This window comes from Ursus arctos, unplaced genomic scaffold (assembly GCF_023065955.2).
Source record: "Ursus arctos isolate Adak ecotype North America unplaced genomic scaffold, UrsArc2.0 scaffold_2, whole genome shotgun sequence".
In the NCBI taxonomy this organism is placed as follows: domain Eukaryota; kingdom Metazoa; phylum Chordata; class Mammalia; order Carnivora; family Ursidae; genus Ursus; species Ursus arctos.
In genome coordinates, this window is record NW_026622874.1 from 13,118,677 (window position 1) to 13,143,528 (window position 24,852).

General features: G+C 38.1%; 1 protein-coding gene across 8 annotated transcripts in view; it reads left to right on the forward strand.

Annotated features, from left to right (window-relative positions):
• DNM3 (dynamin 3) overlaps positions 1 to 24,852 on the forward strand; it is a 524,278-nt gene that overhangs the window by 112,851 nt on the left and 386,575 nt on the right. For all 8 annotated transcript variants that reach the window (XM_026509365.4, XM_026509361.4, XM_048225441.2 and 5 more), the window contains exons 3-4: positions 16,756 to 16,905; positions 18,084 to 18,287. In XM_026509365.4, coding sequence (XP_026365150.1) covers positions 16,756 to 16,905; positions 18,084 to 18,287 — 354 coding nt within the window. The remainder of the gene's footprint in view (positions 1 to 16,755; positions 16,906 to 18,083; positions 18,288 to 24,852) is intronic.

Genomic DNA, 24,852 nt, shown 5'->3' on the forward strand with positions numbered 1-24,852 from the left:
AATATTTTATTTATTTATTTGACAGAGAGAGAGCACAAGCATGGGGAGTGGGAGAGGGAGAAGCAGGCTCTCTGCTGAGCAGGGACCCCGATTCCAGGACCCTGAGATCATGACCCGAGCTGAAGGCAGACGTTTAACTGACTGAGCTACCCAGGCGCCCATTTTGTTTTGTTCTTTAAAGATGTTATTTATTTATTTATTTGACAGAGAGAGAGAGAGAGAGAGAGAGTGCACACATAAGCAGGGGGAGAGGCAGGCAGATGGGGAGGGAGAAGCAGGATCTCCTCAGAGCTGGGAGCCTGATGTGGGGCTCGATCTCAAGACCCTCAGATCATGATCTGAGCCAAAGGCAGGCACTTAACTGACTGAGCCACCCAGGTGCCCCAGGATGCAGCTATTTTGGATGGACTCTTCTAACATAATGAAATTACCAAGAGGACTTATCAAATAATAGAGCATATTTTCAAGTCAGTTTTCAGTATGATGACACATCTGGTTGGTCAAATAGTTAATACATTTTTATTGAGATTGCATTATTCATTGTGATCCATGAAATATATTTCAAGATCCTCTAAAATGTGTGCACTTGTTTTCCAAGCCAGATAATTTTTTTCTCATGTATTTTTTTACTGATTATTGTTTTCCAACTCCTTTAATTTATGTTTTGTAAAAGTTATTGATTATCCCCATATTTAAGCTCATTTTATTTTATTTATTTTTTATTTTTTAAAAAATATTCATATGAGAGAGAGAGAGAGTGAGAGAGTGAAGGGCAGAGGGGGAAGGAGAGGAAGAGAAACCCAAGAGACTCCCCACTGAGCCTGGGGCCTGATGTGGGGTCAATGTCACAAACCTGAGATCACGACCTGAGCTGAAACCAAGAGTCAGAAGCTTAACCAGCTGAGCCACCCCTGAGCTCATTTTAAAGGAGGTGAGTGAATAAAATCTTAAAAACAAAACAAAACAAAACAAAACAAACAAAAAAAATGGGGGCACCTGGATAGCTCAGTTGGTTGGGTGTCCAGCTCTTGATTTTGGCTTGGATCATGATCTCAGAGTTGTGGAATCAAGGCCCGCATCAGGCTCCACTCTCAGTGCGGAGTTGGCTTGGGATTCTCTCTCTCCTTCTCCCTCTGCCCCTCCCCCTGCACGTGTTGTCTCTCAAATTAAAATAAATAAATAAATAAAATCTTTAAGAAAAATAAAGGAGGTGCATGTCCTTCTGAGAAAGTTTTCTATTAAGTTCCTATTGAGATAATTGGTGACTGTTGTAGCTAAGTTGGAGAAACTGTAGTACTGAGTTTCAGATCAGAACTTTATTTTGTTTTTTCTCTATAGGTACATTTCTGTTAGCATCATTTAAGCTAACCACATAATGCAGTGCTTTGCGAAGTGCTGGGTGTTCTTACAAAATCCCTTAGCATTAAAACAAAAATCCACTTAAAGAAGACCTTAAAATATTTTAAATATACTTATCTTCATTTAGATAATTAATACACTAACCAACCTGTTCTATTGAGTTTTATTCATAGGGACAACTTAGTTTTTCTTTTTTTTAAGTTTTCAAGAACTGGTTGAATTGACTATTGCCTGAGTCATAGAATATTTTTGTAATTTGTGAAAGAAAGCCATCGCCTTTTTAACTCTAAGAAAGAACACAATTTTTTTTCATTTTATTTATTTTTTAATTCAATTAGCCAACACATAGTACATCATTAGTTTTACATGTAGTGTTTAACAATTTATCAGTTGCATATAACACCCAGTGCTCATCACATCGTGTAAAGAAAGGCATCTTGTCAGAAGAAGTTACTTTTCATTTTAGTTTTATGCCATCAATTGTGAATATAGGCATACCTTAGAGATATTGCACTTTAGTGCCAGAGTACCACAATAAAGTAGATATCACAATATCTAATATCACAATGAGTCAAATGAATTTTTTGGTTTCCCAGTGAATATAAAAGTTATGTTGACACTATATTGTAGTCCATTATGTGTGCAGTAGCATTTTTTTTTAAAACCAGGATACACACTGTAATTTAAAAATATTTTATTGCTAAAAATGCTAACCATATCTGAATTTGCAGCAAGTTGTAATCATTTTGCTGGTGGAGGATCTGGCCTCCATGTTAATGGCTGCTGACTGGTTAGGGTGGTGAAGGTTGAGGTGGACGTGGCAATTTCTTAAAATAAGACAACAATGAAGTTTGACACATCAATTGACTCTTCCTTTCAGGAAAAATTTCTCTGTAGCACTTTATTCACAGTAGTCAGTTCTCTCAAACCCTGCTGTGGCTTTATCAACTAAGTTTGTGTAGTATTCTAAGTCCTTTGTTGTCATTTCAGCAATTTTCATGGCATCTTCACCAGAGTGAAGAAACCACTTTCTTTGCTCATCCATAAAAAGCAATTTTTTAAAAGATTTTATTTGTTTATCTGACAGAGAGAGAGGCAGCAAGAGAGGGAACACAAGCAGGGGGAGTGGGAGAGGGAGAAGCAGGCTTCCCACCGAGCCGAGAGCCCATTGCGGGGCTTGATCCCAGAACGCTGGGATCATGACCTGAGCTGAAGGCAGACGCTTAATGACTGAGCCACCCAGGTACCCCATAAAAAGCAACTTTTGTTCATTAAAGTTTTGTCATCAGATTGCAGCAATTAAGTCCCATCTTCAAACTCCACTTCTCATTGTAGTTCTCTTGCTATTTCTATCACATCTACAGTTATTTCTGCCACTGAAGTCTCTAATCCATCAAGTCATCCATGAGGGTTGGAATCAACTTCCAAACTCCTGTTGATGGTGTTGTTTTGTTTTCTTCCCATGAATCACAGATGTTCTTAATGTCATCTAGAATGGTGAATCCTTTCCAGAAGGTGTTCAATTTTCTTTGCCCAGATCCATCAGAGAAATCACTACCTTTGGCAGCTCTAGCCTCACAAAATGTATTTCTTAAATTTTGACTTGAAAGTTAGAATGACTCCTTGATCCGTGGACTGCAGCATGGATTTTGTGTTAGCAGTCATGGAAACAGCATGAATCTTGTCCATCTCCATCAGAGATCTTGGGTGACCAGGTACATTGTCAATGAGCAGTAATATTTTGGAAGGAGTCTTTTCTTCTGAGCAGTTAGTCTCAACAGTGGTCTTAAAATATTCAGTAAACCATGTTGTAAACAGATGATGTACTGTTATATAGGCTTTGTCGGTCCATTTCTAGAGCACAGGCAGAGCAGATTTAGCGTAATTCTTAAGGACCCTGGGGTTTTCAGAATGGTACATGAGCACTGTCTTCAAGTCAAAGTCAGCAGCTGCATTAGCCCCTATTAAGAGAGTCAGCGTGTCCTTTGAAGCTTTGTAGTCAGACATTGACGTATCCCTAGCTATGAAAGTCCTACATGACATCTTCTTCCAATAGAAGGCTGCTTCATCTACGCTGAAAATCTGTTGTTTAAAGAAGCCCCCTTCATTAATTATCTTCTTGATGATTCTGATCTGCTGGAGAACTTGCTGCAGCTTCTACACCAGCACTTGCTGCTTCACCTTGCACTTGTATGGTATGGAGACGGCTTCTTTCCTTACGCCTCATGAACCAACCTCTGCTGGCTTCAGACTTTTCTTGTGCAGCTTCCTCACCTCTCTGAGCCTTCACAGAACTGAAGAGAATTAGGGCCTTGCTCTCGATTAGGCTTTGGATTAAGGGAATATTATGGCTGGTTTGATATTCTCTCCAGACCATTACAGCTTTCTTCGTATCAGCAATGACACTCTTGCTTTCTAAACATTCATATGTTTACTGGAGTAGCACTTTTAATTTACTTCAAGAACTTTTCCTTTGCATTCACAACTTGGCTGTCTGGAGCAAAAGGCCTAGCTTTTGGTCTGTCTCAGCTTTTGGCATGCCTTCCTCACTGAGTTTAATCATTTCTAGTTTTTTTTTTTTTTTTTTAAATGAGAGACATGTGACTCTTACTTGAACACTTATAGAGGCCACCATAGGGTAATTAATTGGCCTAAGCTCAGTATTGTGTCTCAGGAGTAGGGAGGCCCAAGGAGAGGGAAAGACACAGGGGGACGGCCAGCAGGTCAAGCAGTTGATTAAGGTGGCTGTCTTTTATGTCTGTGGTTCATGGCATGCCAAAACAATTGCAGTAGCAACATCAAAGATCACTGATCACAGGTCATCATAACAAATATAACAATCTTTATTGTTATATTTAAAGTTTGAGGGGCACCTGCGTGGCTCAGTCATTAACCGTCTGCCTTTGGCTCAGGGCGTGATCTCGGTGTTATGGGATCAAGCCCCACATCAGGCTCTTCTGCTGGGAGCCTGCTTCTTCCTCTCCCACTCCCCCTGCTTGTGTTCCCTCTCTCTCTGGCTGTCTCTCTCTCTGTCAAATAAATAAAATCTTTAAAAAAAAAGAGTTTGAAATATTGTGAGAATTACCAAAATGTGACACAAAGACATGAAGTGAGAAAATGCTGTTGGAAAAGTGGTCCCGATGGCCATGCTTGATAGAGGTTTGCCACAAACTTTCATTTGTAAATAGAACATGATCTGCAAAGTGAAGTAAAGCAAAACATAATAAAATGAAGTATTCTTGTATCATGTCCAGGAATTTTCATATATTCAAGATAAAATATTTATAAATATTTATATTTAATAAATATTTATTTTTATTTAGACTTTTGTTGTAAAAATATGTCTTCTCATTAGCAAGCTATACTGTACTGACTAGTTAGATAGTGCTTGGGCCATAGTTGAGAAATATTTTTGTATGACCCCCAACAACATTGAACTGATTGCTCTAATGAGATAGCGTTTAGAGGAGATGTACCTCCCTGTTATAAGAGTGTGTCATTTTGTTAAAGTTTAACGCATTCAGCGGAGCAGACATCCACGGGAAAATTGTGCTTTTAGGTAAACATGTTGCGTGTGTATGTACGATCTTGGGGTGGAGGAGGAAACTTTTCTGAGTAATTTTGTGAAGACTACTATTGGTGGAGATTCAAATATTATATTATTTTGTAGAAATTGACAAGGTAGTTCTAAAATTCATAGATTTCGAAATGCAAAGGACCCAGAATAGCCCAAACAACTTCAAAACATAATAGTAAGTTTGGAGAATGAACACTACCTGATCTTAATAATTATAAAACTGCAATAATTAAGATAGTGTGACATTGGCATAAAGATAAATAAATAGGCCCGTGGAACAGAATAAAGTTCAAAATGGACCTACAGGTGAATAGACAACTGATTTTTGTTGAAGGTGCAAAAGCAATTCAGTGGAAAGAGTAGTATGTTTAACAAATGGTATTGGATAAATTGAATATTCATATGTAAAAAGTGAACTTCTATTCATACCTTTTACCATAGTCAAAAAAGTTAAGTTGGCTCTGTTTCTAGCTGAGCTTCATGACCTCCAAGAATTTGTCATGAAGACATTTGAGGAGCTTATCTAATACACTGAGATCTTATAAAATATTTAGATGTCATGCTTACAACTTGTGCATAGAAGTGCATACTCATGGGAAAGGATTTTGGTCAAGAGTTAAGATATTATAATGTATCTAGCAATGTATATTGTAGCTCACATATTTTTTTTGAGAATTTTTTTTAGTTACATGTTTGTATACTTGTAATTCTGGTATGATTACTACTAAAATCTTATTTATAAACCTCATTCATTGTGTATAAGATTTTAGGTGAAAATATTTTCATTTTGCAAATTAGACTTCGAATTATATATTTTCTATTAAAATTTGATTACGTGAATTTTCATGACGAAGTCTAGTCATTTCACTTTTAATTACAAATTTTTACTGGGCAAATTACTTTATTTTTTGTTATTAAAACAAGGAATGACATTGCATCATTTACTGTTCTGAATTTTTATATTCAATTATTCTTTTTTAAAAAGATTTTATTTATTTTAGAGAGAGAGTGAGTGAGGAGTGGGAGGAGGGGCAGAAGGAGAGAGAATCCTCAAGCAAATTCCTGCTGAGCACAGAGCCCATTGTGGGGCCTGATCCCAGGACCTGAGATCATGACCTGAGCCAAAACCAAGAGTCAGCCACCCAATTGACTAGCCACCCAGGTGCCCCTATTCAATTATTCTTTTTTTTTTCCTTAAAGATTTTATTTATTTATTTGACACAGAGAGAGACAGCCAGTGAGAGAGGGAACACAAGCAGGGGGAGTGGGAGAGGAAGAAGCAGGCTCCCAGCGGAGGAGCCTGATGTGGGGCTCGATCCCAGAACACTGGGATCACGCCCTGAGCCGAAGGCAGACGCTCAACGACTGAGCCACCCAGGCGCCCCCAATTATTCTTAAATATTATTGTAATAATATACTTATTTGAAAACCTCTTTTTTGCATTTTCAGTTTCTAAACTTTACTGATTATTGGGAGGAGGCAAAAAAAGCCTTGGGTAGTCAAACTTAATATTGCACAGTCTATGATCTAAAGCTCATGCATTATAGGGTTGCACGCTTCCTCTGGACTTTTTCATTTCTTTAGACTCAGGCCATACACACTAGGTTACTGGACTTTTCATTCTAGAGTAAAACATAAAGCTACAAGTTAGAATGGGAATGTTCCCCAAAACAGAGACATTGCTAACAGTAAAAAGTGACAATTATAAACCTGACTGCAAGCGAAGAGACACAAGAAAAAAAGTATAAAAAAGCTAAAGCAGTACACTGAAACTAATATAACACCGTATGTCAACTATACTGGAATTAGAATAAAACACTTAATAAAATGAAAAAAGATAAAATAATTTTTAACTAAGCAAAGTAATCTATAGCAAAAATCATTGAAATAATACATATTTAAATTACTTACAGAACATTGTTTAAGTGTATAGGAAACTACATAACACTGCCAAATTTCTGTAAATTCCTATAGCCATTTGTTCGTACTTACCTTGCCCTTTCAGTACCTTTTAACATTATCCATTGCTCCTCTTTCTTGAAACATACTTTATTCTTTTGGCTTCCATAATGCCAAGTACTTCTGGTTTTCCTTCTCTCTCTCTGGCCACTCTTTTTGTCTCTTTTACAGATGCATTATCTTCTACCTGGCCCTTAAAGTTTTAACCTACCCAAGGATCATTTCTGTGTCATTTCATATTAGACAGTCTCTTGTGTGTACAACTTATGTACCTGTGACTCTCACATTTACAGCTCCTGGGCTAAAACTCCAGACCCACGTTTCCAGCTGACTTCTGGACACTCGGATATTTCAAATATATCAAACTCAGTATGTCAAAAGCCATATTTATGATCATTTTCTTTTCCACAGCCACAAACCTCGTGCCCTCCAGTGTTTATATGTTGATTCATTCCGTTATTTACTCATTCATTTTATTTGTTCATTAATTCAACAAGTATGTATTGACTGCCTAGTAGATGCAGTTCACTGTTTTGGGCACTTGGGAGTTTAGCAGCTAATGTTTCTGTTTTCATGGAAACTGTATTCCAGTGGATAAAGAGAGGCAATAAAAAACAAACAAGAAAAACTTTAGATCATGATTATGTAAACTAAAGAAAAGAAATTGGACAATGTGATGGAGTGTGACCGATCTGCTACTTTTCTTTGTCTGGTCAAGGAAGCCTCACTAAAGAGGTGATATTTTGGATGAGAAGTAAATGACAGGGAGGACCCCACATGCACAGAGGTCTGGGGAGTGCCTTCCAGAAGAAGAGCCCTTCGTAGACAGGCCCTGATGTCGGGAGTGGATTTCGTGTGCTTGAGCAGAAGGGAGGCTGACAGCTAAAGTAATTGAACGTGGCAAGTGGGGATAGTGTTAGATATGGAGGTCGACAGGGGTCAGACTGCCTAGGACCTGGAATATCAAGGTGAGGAATTTGTATATTTCTGACGGCACTAGGAAACTAACAGAAGGTTTTAAAAAGGCAGAGACATGGTCTGACATAAGATCTTGGAACGATCTCTCTAACTGCTTGGTGAAGAATGGGTTAATTGGAGCAGGAGTGGTATCAGGAAGACCACTTAGGATGTTTTTATGGTAGTCCGGGTAAGAGATGGTGCCAGCTTAGTACGAGGATGGCCACTGTGGGGGCAGTGAGAAGATGTTTGGGAGAGAGCCGAGGACAAGAGGGATGCAAAAATAGCTCTGGTTTTTGATTTGAGCACCTGATTTAATGGTAGTATCAGTAATTGAGATGTGGAAGACTGTGAGGAGGAGCAAGTATGGATAATGGGAGGGGAACTAAGTGGGAAATTACAGTTTGGTTTTGGACATGCTAATTTTGAGGTATCAGACATCCAAGTGGAAATGCCAATTAAGCATTAGAGTTGGATATGGAGAAGTCAAGTTCAGGGGAGAAATGAGTGCTTGAGATAAGTGCTTGAGATGAATTTGAATATATATATACACACATACATATATACATATTCTAATATATATTCATGTGAATTTTTAAGGCCGTTAGAGTAGATGAGATCAACTAGAGAGAGAATAGAGATGACAAAGAAGAGAAGTTCTAGAAAGAAGTCTAGCAGTATTTGATATTTGTAAGTGTAGAAAAGGAAGGGGAGGAACAATGAGCAAAGAACATGGAGAAAGAGCAATTAGTGAGGAAAGAGAAAAATGAGGAAAGTTGGGGTAATGGGAATCCATAAAAGAGGATGTTGAGGTGGAGGAGGAAAATCATGTCAGAGGCTGCTGAGACTTAGAATAATTATTCACTTTGCAATTTTCTGGCCACGTGTTTGACTTGCTTCTTATTTGGTTTCTGTATTTGGAATACAGTTTATCTCTTGATTGTGTTTTACATGGAAACTATGAGGATGAAATAGAGTTGTTTTTTGTTATACTCTTCAAGATCCTTTGAAAAAATATGGAGCTAGATCCAGCTGTTTAGATATGATAGCTGCTGATTCTGATTTTTTTGGATACTTGTAGTGGAATATTCATACAGATTCCTATTGCTGGAGGGATTTCTGTCAAGTGCTGGCCTTGCTTTCATGTGCCAGCACTCCTTCAGTGATCTGGGGCCACTTAAGCCTCGCATGTAGGATTTAGAGCTAGCCCAGCTCTTAGGCAAGAAAACTGTAAAGGTCATTGTTGAGCTGTAAATATCAAGGCAGCACTGATTGTCTCTCTTTACCCTGAGGTCTGCATTAGTGGCTTTGGCTTTGAATCCAATGAAAAAGTCTCTATCTTCCATTCAGTGACCGAGTTGGCATCTTGGTTTTCTGCCTGGTATCCTCTGGCTCACTTGGGTCTGGAGTTCTGTCTTGACCTCTCCTCTGCCTCTGGAGTACCAGAACGCTGATCCTAAATGCTAGCGTTTGCATCTGGTCTCTGATACCTGCTTGGTACCCACCTTTTGTCTGCTATAAAACCTTGGTCCTCCTTAGTCCCATCCCATCCCATTGTTCTTAACCCGTGTGCTGAGACTTCGACCTTTTACCCACTGCTGGACTCTCTCAGATTGTTACCTTTTTTGGATTTCCTCTTTTTTTTTTTTTTTTCCTGATTGCTGGACTTTCCAATGTTTACCTTAGGGACACAATTGAGTTCTACTTCAAATCTGGGTCTATAAAATTCATATCTAACTAACCCTGTTGCTTATTCAACCACAGTTTTAGGATCTTGCCTTCAATTAGGGATGACTTGAAGGCTTGAGGGAAGCATTTTTTTTTTTTCAAAACTGACATTGATCAATGGTATGCAAAGTGGCCTGCTTTAAAGAAGGAAGAAATCCACAGATGTTCTTTACTCTAAATATGATAGGCATTGGGGAAACACAGATGAGTAAAATGTAGCCTCTTTCCTTGAGGAAGTATGTTTTAAATATAGTCATACATAGACACTTTACAGCCAGTGAATTCAGCTAGTTGCATTGAAAACTATTCCCTCTTTATGCGACCCACGTACTCTATTTTCGTTGGAGCCCTGTGTTCACAAAACATCGCTATTAAAACACTTCAGAAATAAGACCCCGATAAAATATTGAAGACCCCAGTTCTTAGAATAAAGATTGACAAGAGATTATGTGCATGTGTTCCATAATTATTCTTTTTTACTTAACCTTGATTAATTGAAACATATGCATGTTTTTCCACATGGAAGGGGCATATTGGAAATATTTAAATTCTTATGGTCATGCTGTGCTTTTCACAGATGATTGGAATGCTGCCCAGGCATAAACCATCCCATCCTTCCCCCAAACAACTTGTCAGTTGTTTAACCTAGCATAATTTGTTTTTCATGACCATTAGAAATGACAGTGCTAAAATGTTTTACAGGGAAATAAAAATAAAGAAGAGTGATAGCTTTGATTTTTTAATACCCTTCTCCCCCCCAATTATTCTTTGATATAAAAATGTGTCATAACCTTTGCTTCAAATGTAGGCTATTTTTAACACTGGGGAAACAGGGATGATTTTTAAAACTAAGAGTCTTATTTTGCAAAACTGAAAACATACTTTGAATTTTAGCAAGACAGTTTGTACCGACACACAGTAGAATTTCATGGATACATCATCAGGGTTTCAGTGCTAATATGCACATAGCCTTCATCCTTTATATGAGCTTGTGGCTAGGAAATTTAATCACTTTCTATTCAGATTGAACTTGGGCTGAAGTCTGGAATTGTTTGAGGAGGAGACGGTTTCATGTCCCCAACTACCAAGGATTTAGAATGAAAGGAATACTGAAAACATGCCAGGAGAAGTTGTGTCGCTGGAAACTGTACCTTTTAATGAAAAAAAATGTATCTCAGCCATAAGATGAGATTGTTAGACCTTCAGACATACTAGTTTACCATAGTATAAAAGTCTCAGAAGACACACATTTACTAGCTCTTTAAAAATGTAGCTACGGATCAGCTAGTACACCCCGTTCTATAGATTTTGGTTTAGGTGTTAGAATTTCCTTCATCCCCAAACTCATGTTAACACTTTCTGGGGTGAGTATAGGAAGTGATGCATTACTCTTGTGATAATCCTTTTCAAGATTTTCGTCTGTAATTGTATTTTTGGACAGCAGAGAAGTAAAGCTGTCATCTTTTAAATTCTGCATTGCTAATAAAGATTTATTTAGGATTGTGTGATGGTATAAGCTGATTGATGATTCTCCTCGATAGCAAATGTGGTCAGTTGATAAAAAACATGCATGACACCTCTGCTGTCCACCTGTTTGTGTCCACTCAGTAGGGGACAGAGATCTCATAACAGGACTGGCTTACCTTGTTGTTAGTGAGACACACCTTATTGACAATATAGTCCTGTAGCTATAAATTATAACATGTTTTTCTAATGAGAAAGTAGAATGTGTGGTCTGACCCCCCACTATACTGTTTGAGATAAGGGGACATAGACCTGTGAGTCCCCAGAGCTGGGTAGAGGATGGGTAACAGGTAGCTCCCTTCTGGCAACTCAGAGTAGGTTTTGCCTGAATTCCATCCTGTAGGATGAATTTCTTTCTAAGAGGCCCTTTGGGACCATAGAAAAACAGATTTTGTGGTTCCTGCTCCATTGGTTCTTCTGAAATGCTGGGCGGGTCTGAATCCCAATGATGGACATAGGATAGACCCAGTTGACATCCCTGCTGTGGTTACTCTTAAGTCCTCATTTGGGATCACTGTGTGTGTAATGTATTTTGCGGTAGAAATAATAGTATTTGTAGGGTTTAACCAGTGAGAATATGTGCAGAAATGCTTTTTAAAGACATAAAATGACTTCAGATAAATATGATAAATCCCTGCTCTCACCTGATGAATTCCACATGCTCCCTCCACCATCCGTTCACCCGTTTGTCTTGTCAACTCTCATTGCTCTGCTTCCTTTCTGTTCTTAAGGAGGAGCTGGCATGCTCCTTTCTAATGGGTCCCCTCATCCTTAAGATATCACTTCAGCACTTGTTTTTTTCTCAGTTCCGCATTGTCACCTTTCCCTTAGTACTGGATTAATGCCATCAACCCCTGAACGTGTTATCAGTTTGCCCATCTTTAGAAAACCCTCCCTTGACTTCACCTCCCTCTCCAGCTGCCCTCTCACTGCTCTCCTCTCCTTTACCACAAAACTGAAAACAGTCATCCGCAATCAGTCTCCACTTCTTCTCCACTTCTCTCCTCATCATTCCAATCAGGCTGCCTCACTCCACTGTAGCAGCTCTTGTCAGCCTCCTGAAGGACTCTCAAGTTGCCCAATTCTATGAACCATTCTTAGTTCTCATCTTCCTTAACATGTTGGTGGTATTGGATGGAGTGGAAGTCTCTTACCTTCATGAAAAACCCTTTCTACTTGGCTTTGGGTCACCTCTTTCTCAGTTTCCTCCCTACCTTGTGGACCAGTCCTGCTTACTCTCTCCTGACCTCTGAACACTGGAACACCCATGGCCCAGAGCTCTGACTCTTCCCTAACTCTTTTAGTGATTTCATCCCCTTGCCTGACTTTAATGAATTCCAAATATATATTTCTAGCTTGGACTTCTCCCTAGATGAAAGACTAATGTATCTAGCCCCAAAGGCATTTTTGTGCTAATTAGAAAAAGGTGCCCTTTTCCTCAAGCACTTGACTGCCATCTTCTGGAAAAATTTCAGAATAAATAAACACTTAACAGATGATTGTGAATGTGAGTGGTATCTCTTACAGCTGTGTAATCCTCGGCCATCAGCAGCAGTCCTGGTTCTCCACTAGGGTAGTAAGTACAGAGGAGGCATCATGAGTGTAATAGGTCCGCAAGCAATCTCCTGATCCTCAAGCCCCATCTCTCGAACCTCTTCCTTTCAGTCTCTTCTATTTCAAAATTCTCCGCATTGCTGAGGCCAAACTCCAGGAAGCTGTTTCTGACTCTCCTCTCTTTCACCCCACCTTTAATCCATCAGCAAATCCTATTGGTTTTTCCTTCAAAATACGTTAGAATTTAGCCACTTCTCACCACTCCCATCACTGCTACCCTGGTCAAAGCCCCATCATCTCTCACCTCCATTATCCCAGTAGCCAGCTTCCTAGCTTACTCTCCAGTGTCTGTTCTCAACACAGCAGCCACAGTAACTTATTTAAAACCTAGGTCACACCATGAAGCCCTTCCAGTGGTCTATCATTCAGTCAGAGTAAAAAATTAAAGTCCCACAGGGTCCACACAATCCAGGTCTGCACCGCAGCTCTGACCTCATCTCCTGCCCCTCCCCCCACATGCTCTGTGAGCCAAACATGTTGGCCTTGCCCTCCTTCCCGTAGGTTTCCAGGTTCAGGAACTGCTGGCTTGCTCCCTTCTCCTCAGCTTTTGCTCAGATGTCACTTTATCATATCAGCGAAGCCTTCCTCAACCAAAGCATATAACAAACCAGTCCTCCTGCCCTAGCATTTATTATCTTCCTACTGTTCAGTTTTCTCCATAGCACTTATCATCTGGCACACCCACATTGTTTACTGTTTCATCTCATTCGAATTTAAGCTTCATGAGGTTAGAGACTTATTTTTTTTTCTCTTCTACAATTTCTTTTCTTTCTTTTCTTTTCTTTTTTTTTTTAAGATTATTTATTTGTCAGAGAGAGAGAGTGTGCAGCAGGCAGAGGGAGAAGCAGGCTCCCTGCTGAGCAAGGAGCCCAATGTGGGACCCTGGGATCATGACCTGGGCTGAAGGCAGGCATTTAACCGACTGAGCCACCCAGGCGTCCCTCTCCTCTGCAATTTCTACAATAGTGCGTGGTGAATAGTAAGAGCTCAAAATATTAGTTGAATAAATAAATGAATACCAGCATCTTTAAATCTCTCTGCGGGACCCTATCCTTAAAAAGACACCAAGGTTTGAGATGGTACTGCACAATTCTAATCTTTCAATTTCGAAATAAAAGCATTTTTAAGAGACCAAGAATGAATTTAAAACTAATTTGAAAATTGCGTTGATTTTGCAGCTTTCTGAAGTCATTGGTTTCCTACAGAGAAAGCAAGTAGGCGCCATCTAGTGGCGACAAGAGAAGTCTACAATTGTGTTACTTGAATTCTTGATTGGCAACATAATTGAAAATGTAGTCTCTGATCCAGAAGCTTATTAATTTTATGAAAGTAATATTTATGATAGCTATAAGTCCTCAAGTATGTCTTTTCCACAAAATATATTGAGCTGAAAAAGTACAGTTTCATTTCTTATAAATTATTTATGACTCCTTTTTACCTATTGATTTTTGTTTGTTTTCTTGGAATCTGACTGCCTTTGTTCCTTTTTATTTTTCTTATTGTTTTATCTTCTACTTATCTTTAAATTCTTTTTCTAAAAAAGGATTTTATTTATTTATTTGACAGAGAGAAAGACAGCCAGCGAGAGAGGGATCACAAGCAGGGGGGAGTGGGAGAGGAAGAAGCAGGCTCCCAGTGGAGGAGCCTGATGTGGGGCTCGATCCCAGGACCTCGGGATCACGCCCTGAGCTGAAGGCAGACGCTTAACGACCGAGCCACCCTGGTGCCCCTGTCTTTAAACTCTTATGTTCCCATGATACTGGCCTATCCACTGAGTTAGGTAAATAAAATCAAGGCTGTATCTTCTGGGAATTTAGATGCTAATAAAAACAGCACCTATGAGGGTAAACAGGGGAAAAGATGCAGTTATCACTTCAGGCCAGAATTCTGAAGCCTGCTGAATCTGTACTGTGTTCACTTCCACCACTGAGGAATGAACTGTGGGAGCCTTAGCCTGCCATTTTTCAGAAAATGGCCCATATTGTATGAAAAAACTAAGAAAGAAAAATACTCATGTCTAACTACATTGACAGGAAAGAATGAAATGAAGTCAAGTCTCTGTCGTTCTAACATTTGAAACATTAGGTCATTGCAGTTCTTTGGGAAATTAAAGCTTAAACTGGTTGGTCCACTTCGGAAGCCATGACCTTTCCAGTCCTGAGGAGCTGGGTGGCGTTGGGAAATCCGTGTCTGCCACCAGGAGGCCTGAGCAACGATCAGACAAGTTGCGAAGGTGGCGAAAAAAGCCTGCGAAGAAGATGAACACCTTGTGCCAGGGCTCAGATTAATCCTGGCCTTTTTACAGGGAGGAAGACTTTGCCTGAGTAGCTCCAGGGAGCAAAAGTTGGACCAAGGAAATAAGATCAGAAAGATTTCAGACCATCGTTAAGAAACATTTTCTGGGGCACCTGGATGGCTCAATTGGTTAAGTGTCCCACTCTTGATCTCGGCTCAGGTCTCCATTTCAGGGTCGTGAGTTCAAGCCCTGCATTGGGCTCCATGCTGGGCATGGAGCCTACTCAAAAAAAAAAAAAATTTTTTTTTTTCCAATAAGAGTTTTTTTTCCAGACATCAAAGCCTCAATTTCCCATCAGTGGATGTTTCTGAACAGAGGCTGGATGATAACTGGCCCAGGATACGTTGGGCTATTAAGATTCTCTGATTCCCTAAAAGACCTTGCTTTTTCTGCACACGCTGAAACCCTCCCCACTCTTCAGTACCCAGTTCAAACCTCATTTTCTTTTTTAGGCATTGCAACTTGAAGCCGTCTTTCCTTTTTCTTTGAATGTAGATCAGCACCATTTCATGCTGACTGTGTTAACTGATGCTGAAATGCTTGAAGACGTCTTATAGTTGTCTCCCTACTGGCTTGGCCATAGTGGGTGAAGGTTAAATGTTTATGGTGGAAATGGTGGAAAGACTACCAATAATTGTCTCTGGCAACATCTGGGCTCCAGATACTTAGCCTTAGTCTAAGTTTGGTGCAGCAGTTCTTCAGCTAGTTATTAGAAAATCTAAAATATTTGTTCAGATTCATTCTCTTGTTAAGATTATAATTTTTAAAATCTAATCGTATCAGTTTCCTTTTTGAATTGTGTTATATACCTGATACTTCTGGAAGGAGGAATAGAAATCAGTAGTACAACAATGAGTAAGATGTTACTCAAACTTAATCTAATTTTCTATTATTTTTTAAAAAAAGATTTTATTTATTTACTTGACAGAGACAGCCAGCGAGAGAGGGAACACAAGCAGGGGAGTGGGAGAGGAAGAAGCAGGCTCCTAGCAGAGGAGCCCGATGTGGGGCTCAATCCCAGAACGCCGGGATCACGCCCTGAGCCGAAGGCAGATGCTTAATGACTGCGCCACCCAGGAGCCCCTAATTTTCTATTATTATATATAGTTTTCCTACTTCCACAGATACTGATGTTTTTTTTTCAGATTGCAGATAAATATTTTGTTGGATCTAAAACTCTTTTTTTCTTGAGAAATTGTTTTTAACTATACAAGTTGGTGTGGTATCTTGAATAGTATATTTTAAAGCTAAAATATTCCATATATTATTTCTTTTAAAAGAATTAAGAACATTTTGTTTCTGAATTGTCTTGCCTTCTGCAGCTATATTTATATAACTTAGTATTCTCTCTTAATAAAGTGGTGATATTGAAAAAGGACATACTAATAGGATAAGGTAGATTTTGAATGTACCCTAGACTTAACAGTCAGTTGCTGTTTGCTTTATCATTTGGAGGGCCAAAATTCTCTTTAAATTATTTAATAGACCGATTGATTTAAGGACTGCTTTTAGTACTTACTTGCTCATCTGAAAATTAGCAAATTTAGCATTCTTAGCATTTGTACCATGTTTAATATTTCTAAGGCATTAGCTGTGTTTCTTAGTAACTGCGGTATTCTCTCATTTTAATGGCTGAGGAGACAATATGGGATACTTTGACTTGTAGTTAAAGAAACGTTGTTTCCTTACAATTACTGCAAGAGTGCATGGGTTTTAAGTTACGTTAATTTGTCTTTTGTAGAATATGCTGAATTTCTACATTGCAAAGGAAAAAAATTTACAGATTTTGATGAAGTTCGCCATGAGATTGAAGCAGAAACAGATCGAGTGACTGGAATGAATAAAGGCATTTCTTCCATACCCATTAATTTACGAGTCTATTCTCCACATGGTAAGTAAAATAACAAAATTCCAAATTTTTGTCCTCAAAAATTTTTACATTAATTGACATACATTATTTGTGTAGAAGATGATTTGTTCTCTCAGAAAGCCCTGGGTTTCTAGGATTGTGTTTGGGTGCCACCATAAAGGGAATGGTCCATAAAGTTCACAGATTTATGGCAAGGCTGGAGGACATGATTTTTAAAAAGATCAGAACTGAGTAGGTCACTTAAAAATTTTTCTTTATGTTTATTTTAAACTTTCAGAATTTCAAGGAATAGGCATGAAAAATTCCATTTTTTAACATCTTTAGTCTTAGCAAGAATCTTAGAGGTACATGGTACTATTGCTGAGTCTTCCTATTGGATTTTCCTATAACCCTATATATTTCTATTTATTCTCTTCCTGAGGAATCAACAATGATTTTTTCCAGACTATCAGCAGAAACTTACAAATTAGATAACCAATTCATGGTATGTGATATGGAATAGCCTCTATTCTGACTACATTTTCAGTGGGGCAGATTTTCATCTCTAATCTTCTACTGAGCTCTGTTGCTTTTAAAATGGGGCATGAATGACATAAGCTCAATTATGACTTCCCAAGAGGGTTTGGTGCCAACTCTGTTGTGTGCAGAGAGCGATAGCCAGGTTGCAGCTGGAGTCACTGATGCAGGGGTAGTTCCTGTTCTCCTGATGGCACACCATGAGTCTGGCTGGTTAGCCTACACAGTAACCGCATGGTACCACAACGGCTCACAGCTTTCCAATAGGCTAAGTGTCTAACCCCCTCTAAATAGTATATGATGCTTTTGAAGCGAGGGACAAATCTTACCCTTAAGAATTTTATGCCATTTGAGGGCAATGTACAAGACCGGGAGACAGCGTATGCGCTTCTTGTTCAGTTTTGGAATTATAACTCACTAGTTACAGATATGACAGCTGTCTCTTAGCTATGCAGATCAGTGCCTGTCAAATTGGGTTAAAACGATCATTTGGTAAAACACAATCATATCATAAAAATGGAGGAAACTAACAAAGCCATTTTTATTCTACACACCAGTTGGAGTTAGCTCAATATACAATATGTAAAGCTGAGCTTGTTTTATTTCCGCTAAAGAGACAGATGTTGTTGCATTGTTATTTTTTAGCATTGAGGGTATATGTAAGACTCTTCTGTTCCACACAGTGTTAAATCTCACACTTATCGACCTACCTGGAATTACTAAAGTGCCCGTGGGAGATCAGCCACCAGATATTGAGTATCAGATCAGAGAAATGATTATGCAGTTCATCACGCGGGAGAACTGTCTGATTTTGGCTGTTACCCCAGCCAACACCGATCTTGCAAACTCAGATGCATTGAAGCTAGCTAAAGAAGTTGATCCTCAAGGTAAGTGTGTGGTCTTTAAGATGAAAAAGAATTAGTTTAAAATGTCAAGGGTTTGGGTATATTTCAAGGTAACACAAATTCTCATAACTTACTTTCATTGTTAATTTAATTAGCCATTATTAATATTGTTAGATTTTTTTAAAATTTAAGATGCTGAAAGAAAAATAACTATGGGATATAGTCTGAACCTATATAAATAAATGTAAGATTAAGTGAGATCTAAGAAAACAGGTATATCTAATCCTCATGAACTACTTATTTTAAGAAGCCAATAAAATAAACTTCTAACAGTCCCCTTTAGTTATTAAAAGAATTACCCAAATATACTCCAGTGAAAACACCTTCTGTTTCTTGTATGTTTTGTGTCTTTAAAACAGGAAGCCCTGTCTCACATTTAGGTCCTTCATCCATTTTGAGTTTATCTTTGTATATGGTTAAGAAAACGGCCCAGTTTCATTTTTCTACATGTGGCTGTCCAATTTTCCCAACACCATTTATTGAAGAGACTGTCTTTTTTTCCATTGGAAGTTCTTTCCTGCTTTGTCAAAGATTAGTTGACCGTAGAGTTGAGGGTCCATATCTGGGTTCTCTATTCTGTTCCATTGATCTATGTGTCTGTTTTTGTGCCTGTACTATGCTGTCTTGGTGATCACAGCTTTGTAATAGAGCTTGAAGTCTCGGATTGTGATGTCACCAGCTTTGGTTTCCTTTTTCAACATTCCTCTGGCTATACAGGGTCTTTCCTGGTTCCATACAAATTTAGGATTATTTGCTCCATCTCTGTGAAAAATGTCAATGGTATTTTGATGAGGATTGCATTGATGTAAGCTGGTACAGCCACTCTGGAAAACAGTATGGAGGTTCCTCAAGAAGCTAAAAATAGAACTACCCTACAACCCAACAATTGCACTACTGGGTATTTACCCCACTGATACAAATGCAGTGATCCGAAGGGGCACCTGCACCCCAATGTTTATAGCAGCAATGTCCACAGTAGCCAAACTATGGCAAGAGCCCAGATGCGCATCAATAGATGAATGGATAAAGAAGCTGTGGTTCATATATACAATGGAATACTACTTACTTTGGTTCATATATACAATGGAATATTACTTACCCATCAGAAAGGATGAAATTACCATTTACATCAATATGGATGGAACTGGAGGGCATTATGCTGAGTGAAATAAGTCAATCAGAGAAAGACAATTATCATATGTTTTCACTCATATGTGGAATATAAGAAACAGTGCAGTGGATCATAGGGGAAGGGAGGGAAAAACAGAATGGAAAGAAATCAGAGAGGGAGACAAACCATAAGAGACTCTTAATCATAGGAAACACGCTGAGGGTTGCTGGAGGGGAGATGGGTAGGGGGATGGGGTAACTAGGTGATAGGCATTAAGGAGGGCATGTGCTGTGATGAGCACTGGGTGTTATATCAACTGATGAATCACTGAACTCTACATCTGAAACTAATGATGTTCTATATGTTGGCTAATTGAATTTAAATAAATAAATTTTAAAAATAGGAATTAAAAATAAAACATTCTAATGCATGTAAAATATCATTTAGCTTATAATTATTTGACATAAGCATATACTATAAAAACAGGGATTTTATGTTATTAGCATTTCAGAATCCAGAAAAATACCTTATTTCTGCTGACATTTTGATTTTTTTCTTTCTGTGAGGTGAGTAAGAATAGTTTGTCTTCAGAGATCCCAAAATGGGGCTGTGTGTGTGTTTAAAGTAATTGTGGAAAGGCACTCTGTGATGAGTCTGTTCAATATGGAGATGCATGTTCTCCAGTTCTAGGAATTCCTTTTTGATAATTAATTGCCCCTATTTGCTCTGTTGTCTTTACCTGAAATCATTATTATTAACATGTTAGAACTTCTGGATTAACCCTCTTTTTAAAAAAAATCCTTCTCTTTTATTGTGTTTCTTTGTGTTTATATTCTATTTTTTGCAAAATTTACTCTATCTTCAGCTCTTCTGATTAGTTTTTCAGTTCTGGTATCATTTAAAAAGTTCCAACAGCATTTTCTCATTTTGTGAATGTTTTATTTATTTATTCTTTTATTTATTTATTATGTTTTAACATGAATATTTTAATTTTTAAAAATAGCACCATGCTCTTGGTTTTGCGAGTACACTATCTTCTCTAAAGATTTTAATGAGAGCTCTTTTGAGGATTTCCTTTTGTAATCTACAGTGTCTCTGAGTCCATTTTTTCTAGTGGTTTTTCTTGGTCATTGTCTTTGATGTCAGAGACCTTTGTTCAAATGATTGATCTTTTGCTGCTTGTGCAGATGTAAGAGTAAAGCACTAACAAGCTGATGGAAATTCTATATGTGTATGAATGGGACTCATTGACTAATGGACTTTATCATAGGGGGATGGGGCTGGCCATTTTTTTAGGAGACTTTCTCAGCTACTGTTGGATGCGATGAGTATTTCCACTTGTGCTGGTCTGGTGTAACCTGATGTCCAGTGGTCTCAGAGTCAAGAGGAAGAACTGAGTTGGCAGAGGGTGTGGGGTGGTTCTCACTGTTCAGCATGTAGACTTTTAATTAGTGCCTCTGCTTTCATAATGGCATTCCTGAAGGTCTTCTTGAGTCCAGAGTCTCTCTGGTTTATCCGGTTCTGAAAGTAAATCTTCAGTATTCTGCTGGGGTCAAGGAGGAGTAACTATGTGGTTATGCAAGATGAGAAAAAGGGTCTGGAGGTCTATCAACATTGCAGATGCATTTTCAGCCAATTCTCCTATTTTCAACTTCTCTCACACCCCAGCGTTGGTGCTGTTAGTTCCTAGATCTTTCCAGAGTTCTGCAGTAGTAACTGTTTTACTTCTTTTTGGCTTCCTCTAACATCCCTGACATTAGTGCTTGAAACAAAGCAGGTGGAAGTTACAGATGGCTAGATGGGGATCATCCCCACAATTCTCTTTCTAATATCAGTGGGTTGGAAGACCCAGATTCAGGATTGGGTTTAGAGTCTACTTATAAAAATGATGCTAAAACACCTTTGTCCCTGCAGCCTTCTTGTCCCACAGGAAACAAAGCCATGGATATCTGATGGGAACGGAGATAGCATTTCTGTCAGTAGATTCTAGCAAGTACAGCACAGTCACGTTCCTGCAAAGTCCACACTTAGTCCGGATGAAGCTTCATGGAGGAGTACAAATGATATCCCTCAGTCTCCAATTCTACTTTTGTCAGTCTTTGGTTCCATCTTCTTGGAGTTGGTTCTTTTCTCAGATAGACTGTCCTCACAGGTGACAAGATCGTTGCAGTTGTCTCAGCTTCATATCCTCACGTCTTTGAAGATAGTGAAAGAAGAGCCAGTGGAGAATCTTTTTTTAAAGATTTTATTTATTTATTTGTTTGTCAGAGAGAGAGTGCACGCACACGAGCAGAGGGAAAGGAAGGCAGAGGGAGAAGCAGACTCGCTGAGCAAGGAGCCCGATGTGGGACTTGATCCCAGGACCCTGTGATTATGACCTGAGCCGAAGGCTTAACTGACTGAGCCACCCAGGCGTCCTGAGAATCTTTTATTTTTATACATTCTGAATTTTATAGGAAATATAAATTAAAAGAAAATTGGCCAACTAATATGTTCTAAAAAATATCTGCAGTTAGTTCTTGAGATTGATTTAACATATTCATGTTATATTTTGCTCCTTTTGTTTAGAAGGGATTGTTAATGGCAGTGACTATATCTCATGCCTCAGGCTCCTCAATAGAAGATTCATTTATAACCCAAAACAGTAACTCTCATGTGATGACATATCATTAGGTGGGAGTAATTAATGTTGGTGGAAGGAATTGTCAGTTTACCAGAAAAGAATTAGTCTTTATAATCTCACTGACAGTATTTACAATGTGTTGTTACAACATAAGCAAACATAAGTAAAATAAAGCATTAAGTTTCAGTCATGGATTTATAATAGTATGCTACAAATCTTTCTCCAGAAAGTTAAATTTGAATTTTATTTCCTAATGTAGGCCTGGCTTATTTTTTTAAATTAATTTTTTATTTTTATTTATTTATTTTTTTTTTATGTAAAGTTCGATGATTCATTAGTTGCGTATAACACCCAGTGCACCATGCAATACGTGCCCTCCTTACTACCCATCACCAGCCGGAATGGGATAGGCTGGTGAAGGCCTGGCTTATTTTATAAGCCTATTGTTTTAGATGCTACTTAGAAGTTGCCATCTGAATGTTCATGAACTTACCCAAAATGAGCCTTATTTCTTGTGGATCAGTACAACTCCTGCTTTGTCAAAGAAAGGCCTTCATTACTCCAATTTTTAATATCCTATATATGATAGTCCTCAGGACAGATTTTTGTAAATTTTACAGATAATTGGCAGATAATTTTGCAGGTAATTTTGCAGAAAAGAGAAGACATTCAATGCCAATGTGTGCCATTTACTTGTCTGACCGATTCCTTCGTGGTGATTGCTAAGGAGCACAAATTAAGTCATTGCCTGAAGACTCTTAAAAGTATGATTTGGGGTTCATTAATAAAAGTCCCTTGCTAACTTTGAGAATTGTAATTTGTTTTCATATCCCAGTTTAAACTCCAAAACTCCTAAACACTCTTATGTGTGAGAACCCTGAAAACTATCCAACGGGTTTGCATGGTGCTCAGCTCTCCTCCAGAGACCCACTTTGGTGTGTTTCTATCCGGTGGCTTTCGTGGTCCTGGACGTCACTGAAGTGCCAAAGTAAGGGGGTGAATTCTTTCCCAGACCAATAGAGTTCACGTTGTGTGTTTTCAGTAGTTGTAAAAGAATTAAAATAGAGAAAGGAAGAAGCTGGAAGGGACTTAGAATCTGGTATCTTGGGATATGTTGTATTGGGATTGACAAGTAGAGACTTTCATTTACTTTCTGTGTCCTTCTAGTCATTCTGTGAGTATGTTTTAAATTTCTGTTTCAGAGGTCTAGTTTTCTTTATAATTACAACTTTGGTAAAAAAGTGGTGACACCAACTTTGGTTATTTAGCTGTGTGTTGCTTAATTTCCACATTTTTGTGAAATTCCCAAATTTCCTTCTGTTATTGATTTCTAATTTCATTTAATTTTGGTAGGAGAACATACTTTGTAATGTATCAGTCCTTTAAAATTTATCAAGATTTATTTTATGGCTTAACATGTGGCCTGTCTGGAGAATGTTGCATGTGCATTTGAGAAGAATGTGTTTTCTGCTGTTTTGGGGTGTAGTGTTCTATAGGTATTTGTTAGGTCTATTTGGTTTATAGTGTTACTCAAATGTTGTTTCCTTTCTTGTATCTGGTTGTTTTATTACTGAAATTGAGATATTAAAGTCTACCACTATTACTGATGAATTGTCTGTTTCTCCCCTCAGTTGTCAGTTTTTGCCTTATGTATTTTGGGACTCTGTTGTTAGGTGAATTTTATACTTGTTATGTCTTCTTGATGTATGGGCCTTTTGATCATTAAAATGCCCTTTTTTGCATCTAGTAACAATTTTTGTCTCAAAATCCTGTTGATAGTTGTATAGTTACTCCAACTCTCTTTTGGTTACCTTTTTCCAGGTATATCTTTTTCCATTGTTTACTTTCAACCTATTTGTGTCTTTGAATATAAAATATATCTCTTGTAGACAGCATATAGTTGGATCATTTTTTAAAGCCCATTCTCTAATATTTGCCTTTTGACTAGAGTGTTTAATCCATTTCCATGTAATGTAATCACTGGTAAGGCAGAATTTATATGTTTTCTGTATGTATTATGTCTTTTGTTTGTGTATTTCTCTTTTAGGCAATAGAGAAATAATTTTTTGTTAAAAATGTATTTTCTTCTGTACCATTTTAATTACCTTGTCATTTATTTTAATGTTTTTTTAAAGTTATTTTCTTACTGGTTGCTATGGAATTAAAATCAGCATCTTAATTTATAACAATGTAGTTCAGACCAGTACAACTTAATTTCAACAGTGTACAAAATTTCCTCCTATATAGCTCCATTTCCTCCCCTTCCTTTGTGCTGGTATCATTATACAAATTACATCTTTATATATCACATGCCCATCAACACAGACATGTAATTATTCCTTTATTCACTTGTCTTTTAAATCAGAGAGGAGAAAAAAGAGTTACAAATTAATACTAATACATTTGTATTTTCTTTTATATTTACCCATGTAGCTACCTGTACCGGTGTACTTTATTTGTGTAGATTTGAGCTACTTTCTAGTGCACTTTCTTTTCAGCCTGAGGGACTCCAGCTAGTATTTCTTATAGGGGAGGCCTGCTAGTTAGTGGGATTATGAGTTTTTATCTGGGAATGTCTTAATTTCTCCTTAATTTTTGAAGGAAAATTCTTAGTTGATAGTCTTCCCCACCCCCAACCACTTTTCAAGTACGTCATCTCATTACTTTCTGACCTCTATGTTTTTTTTTCTTTTTTAATGAGAAGTCAGCTTTTAATCTCATTGAGGACCATCTTGAACATGATGGCTCTTTTTTTCTTGCTGCTTTCAGGATTTCCTCATTATCTTTGAGAGTTTGATTATGATATGTGTAGG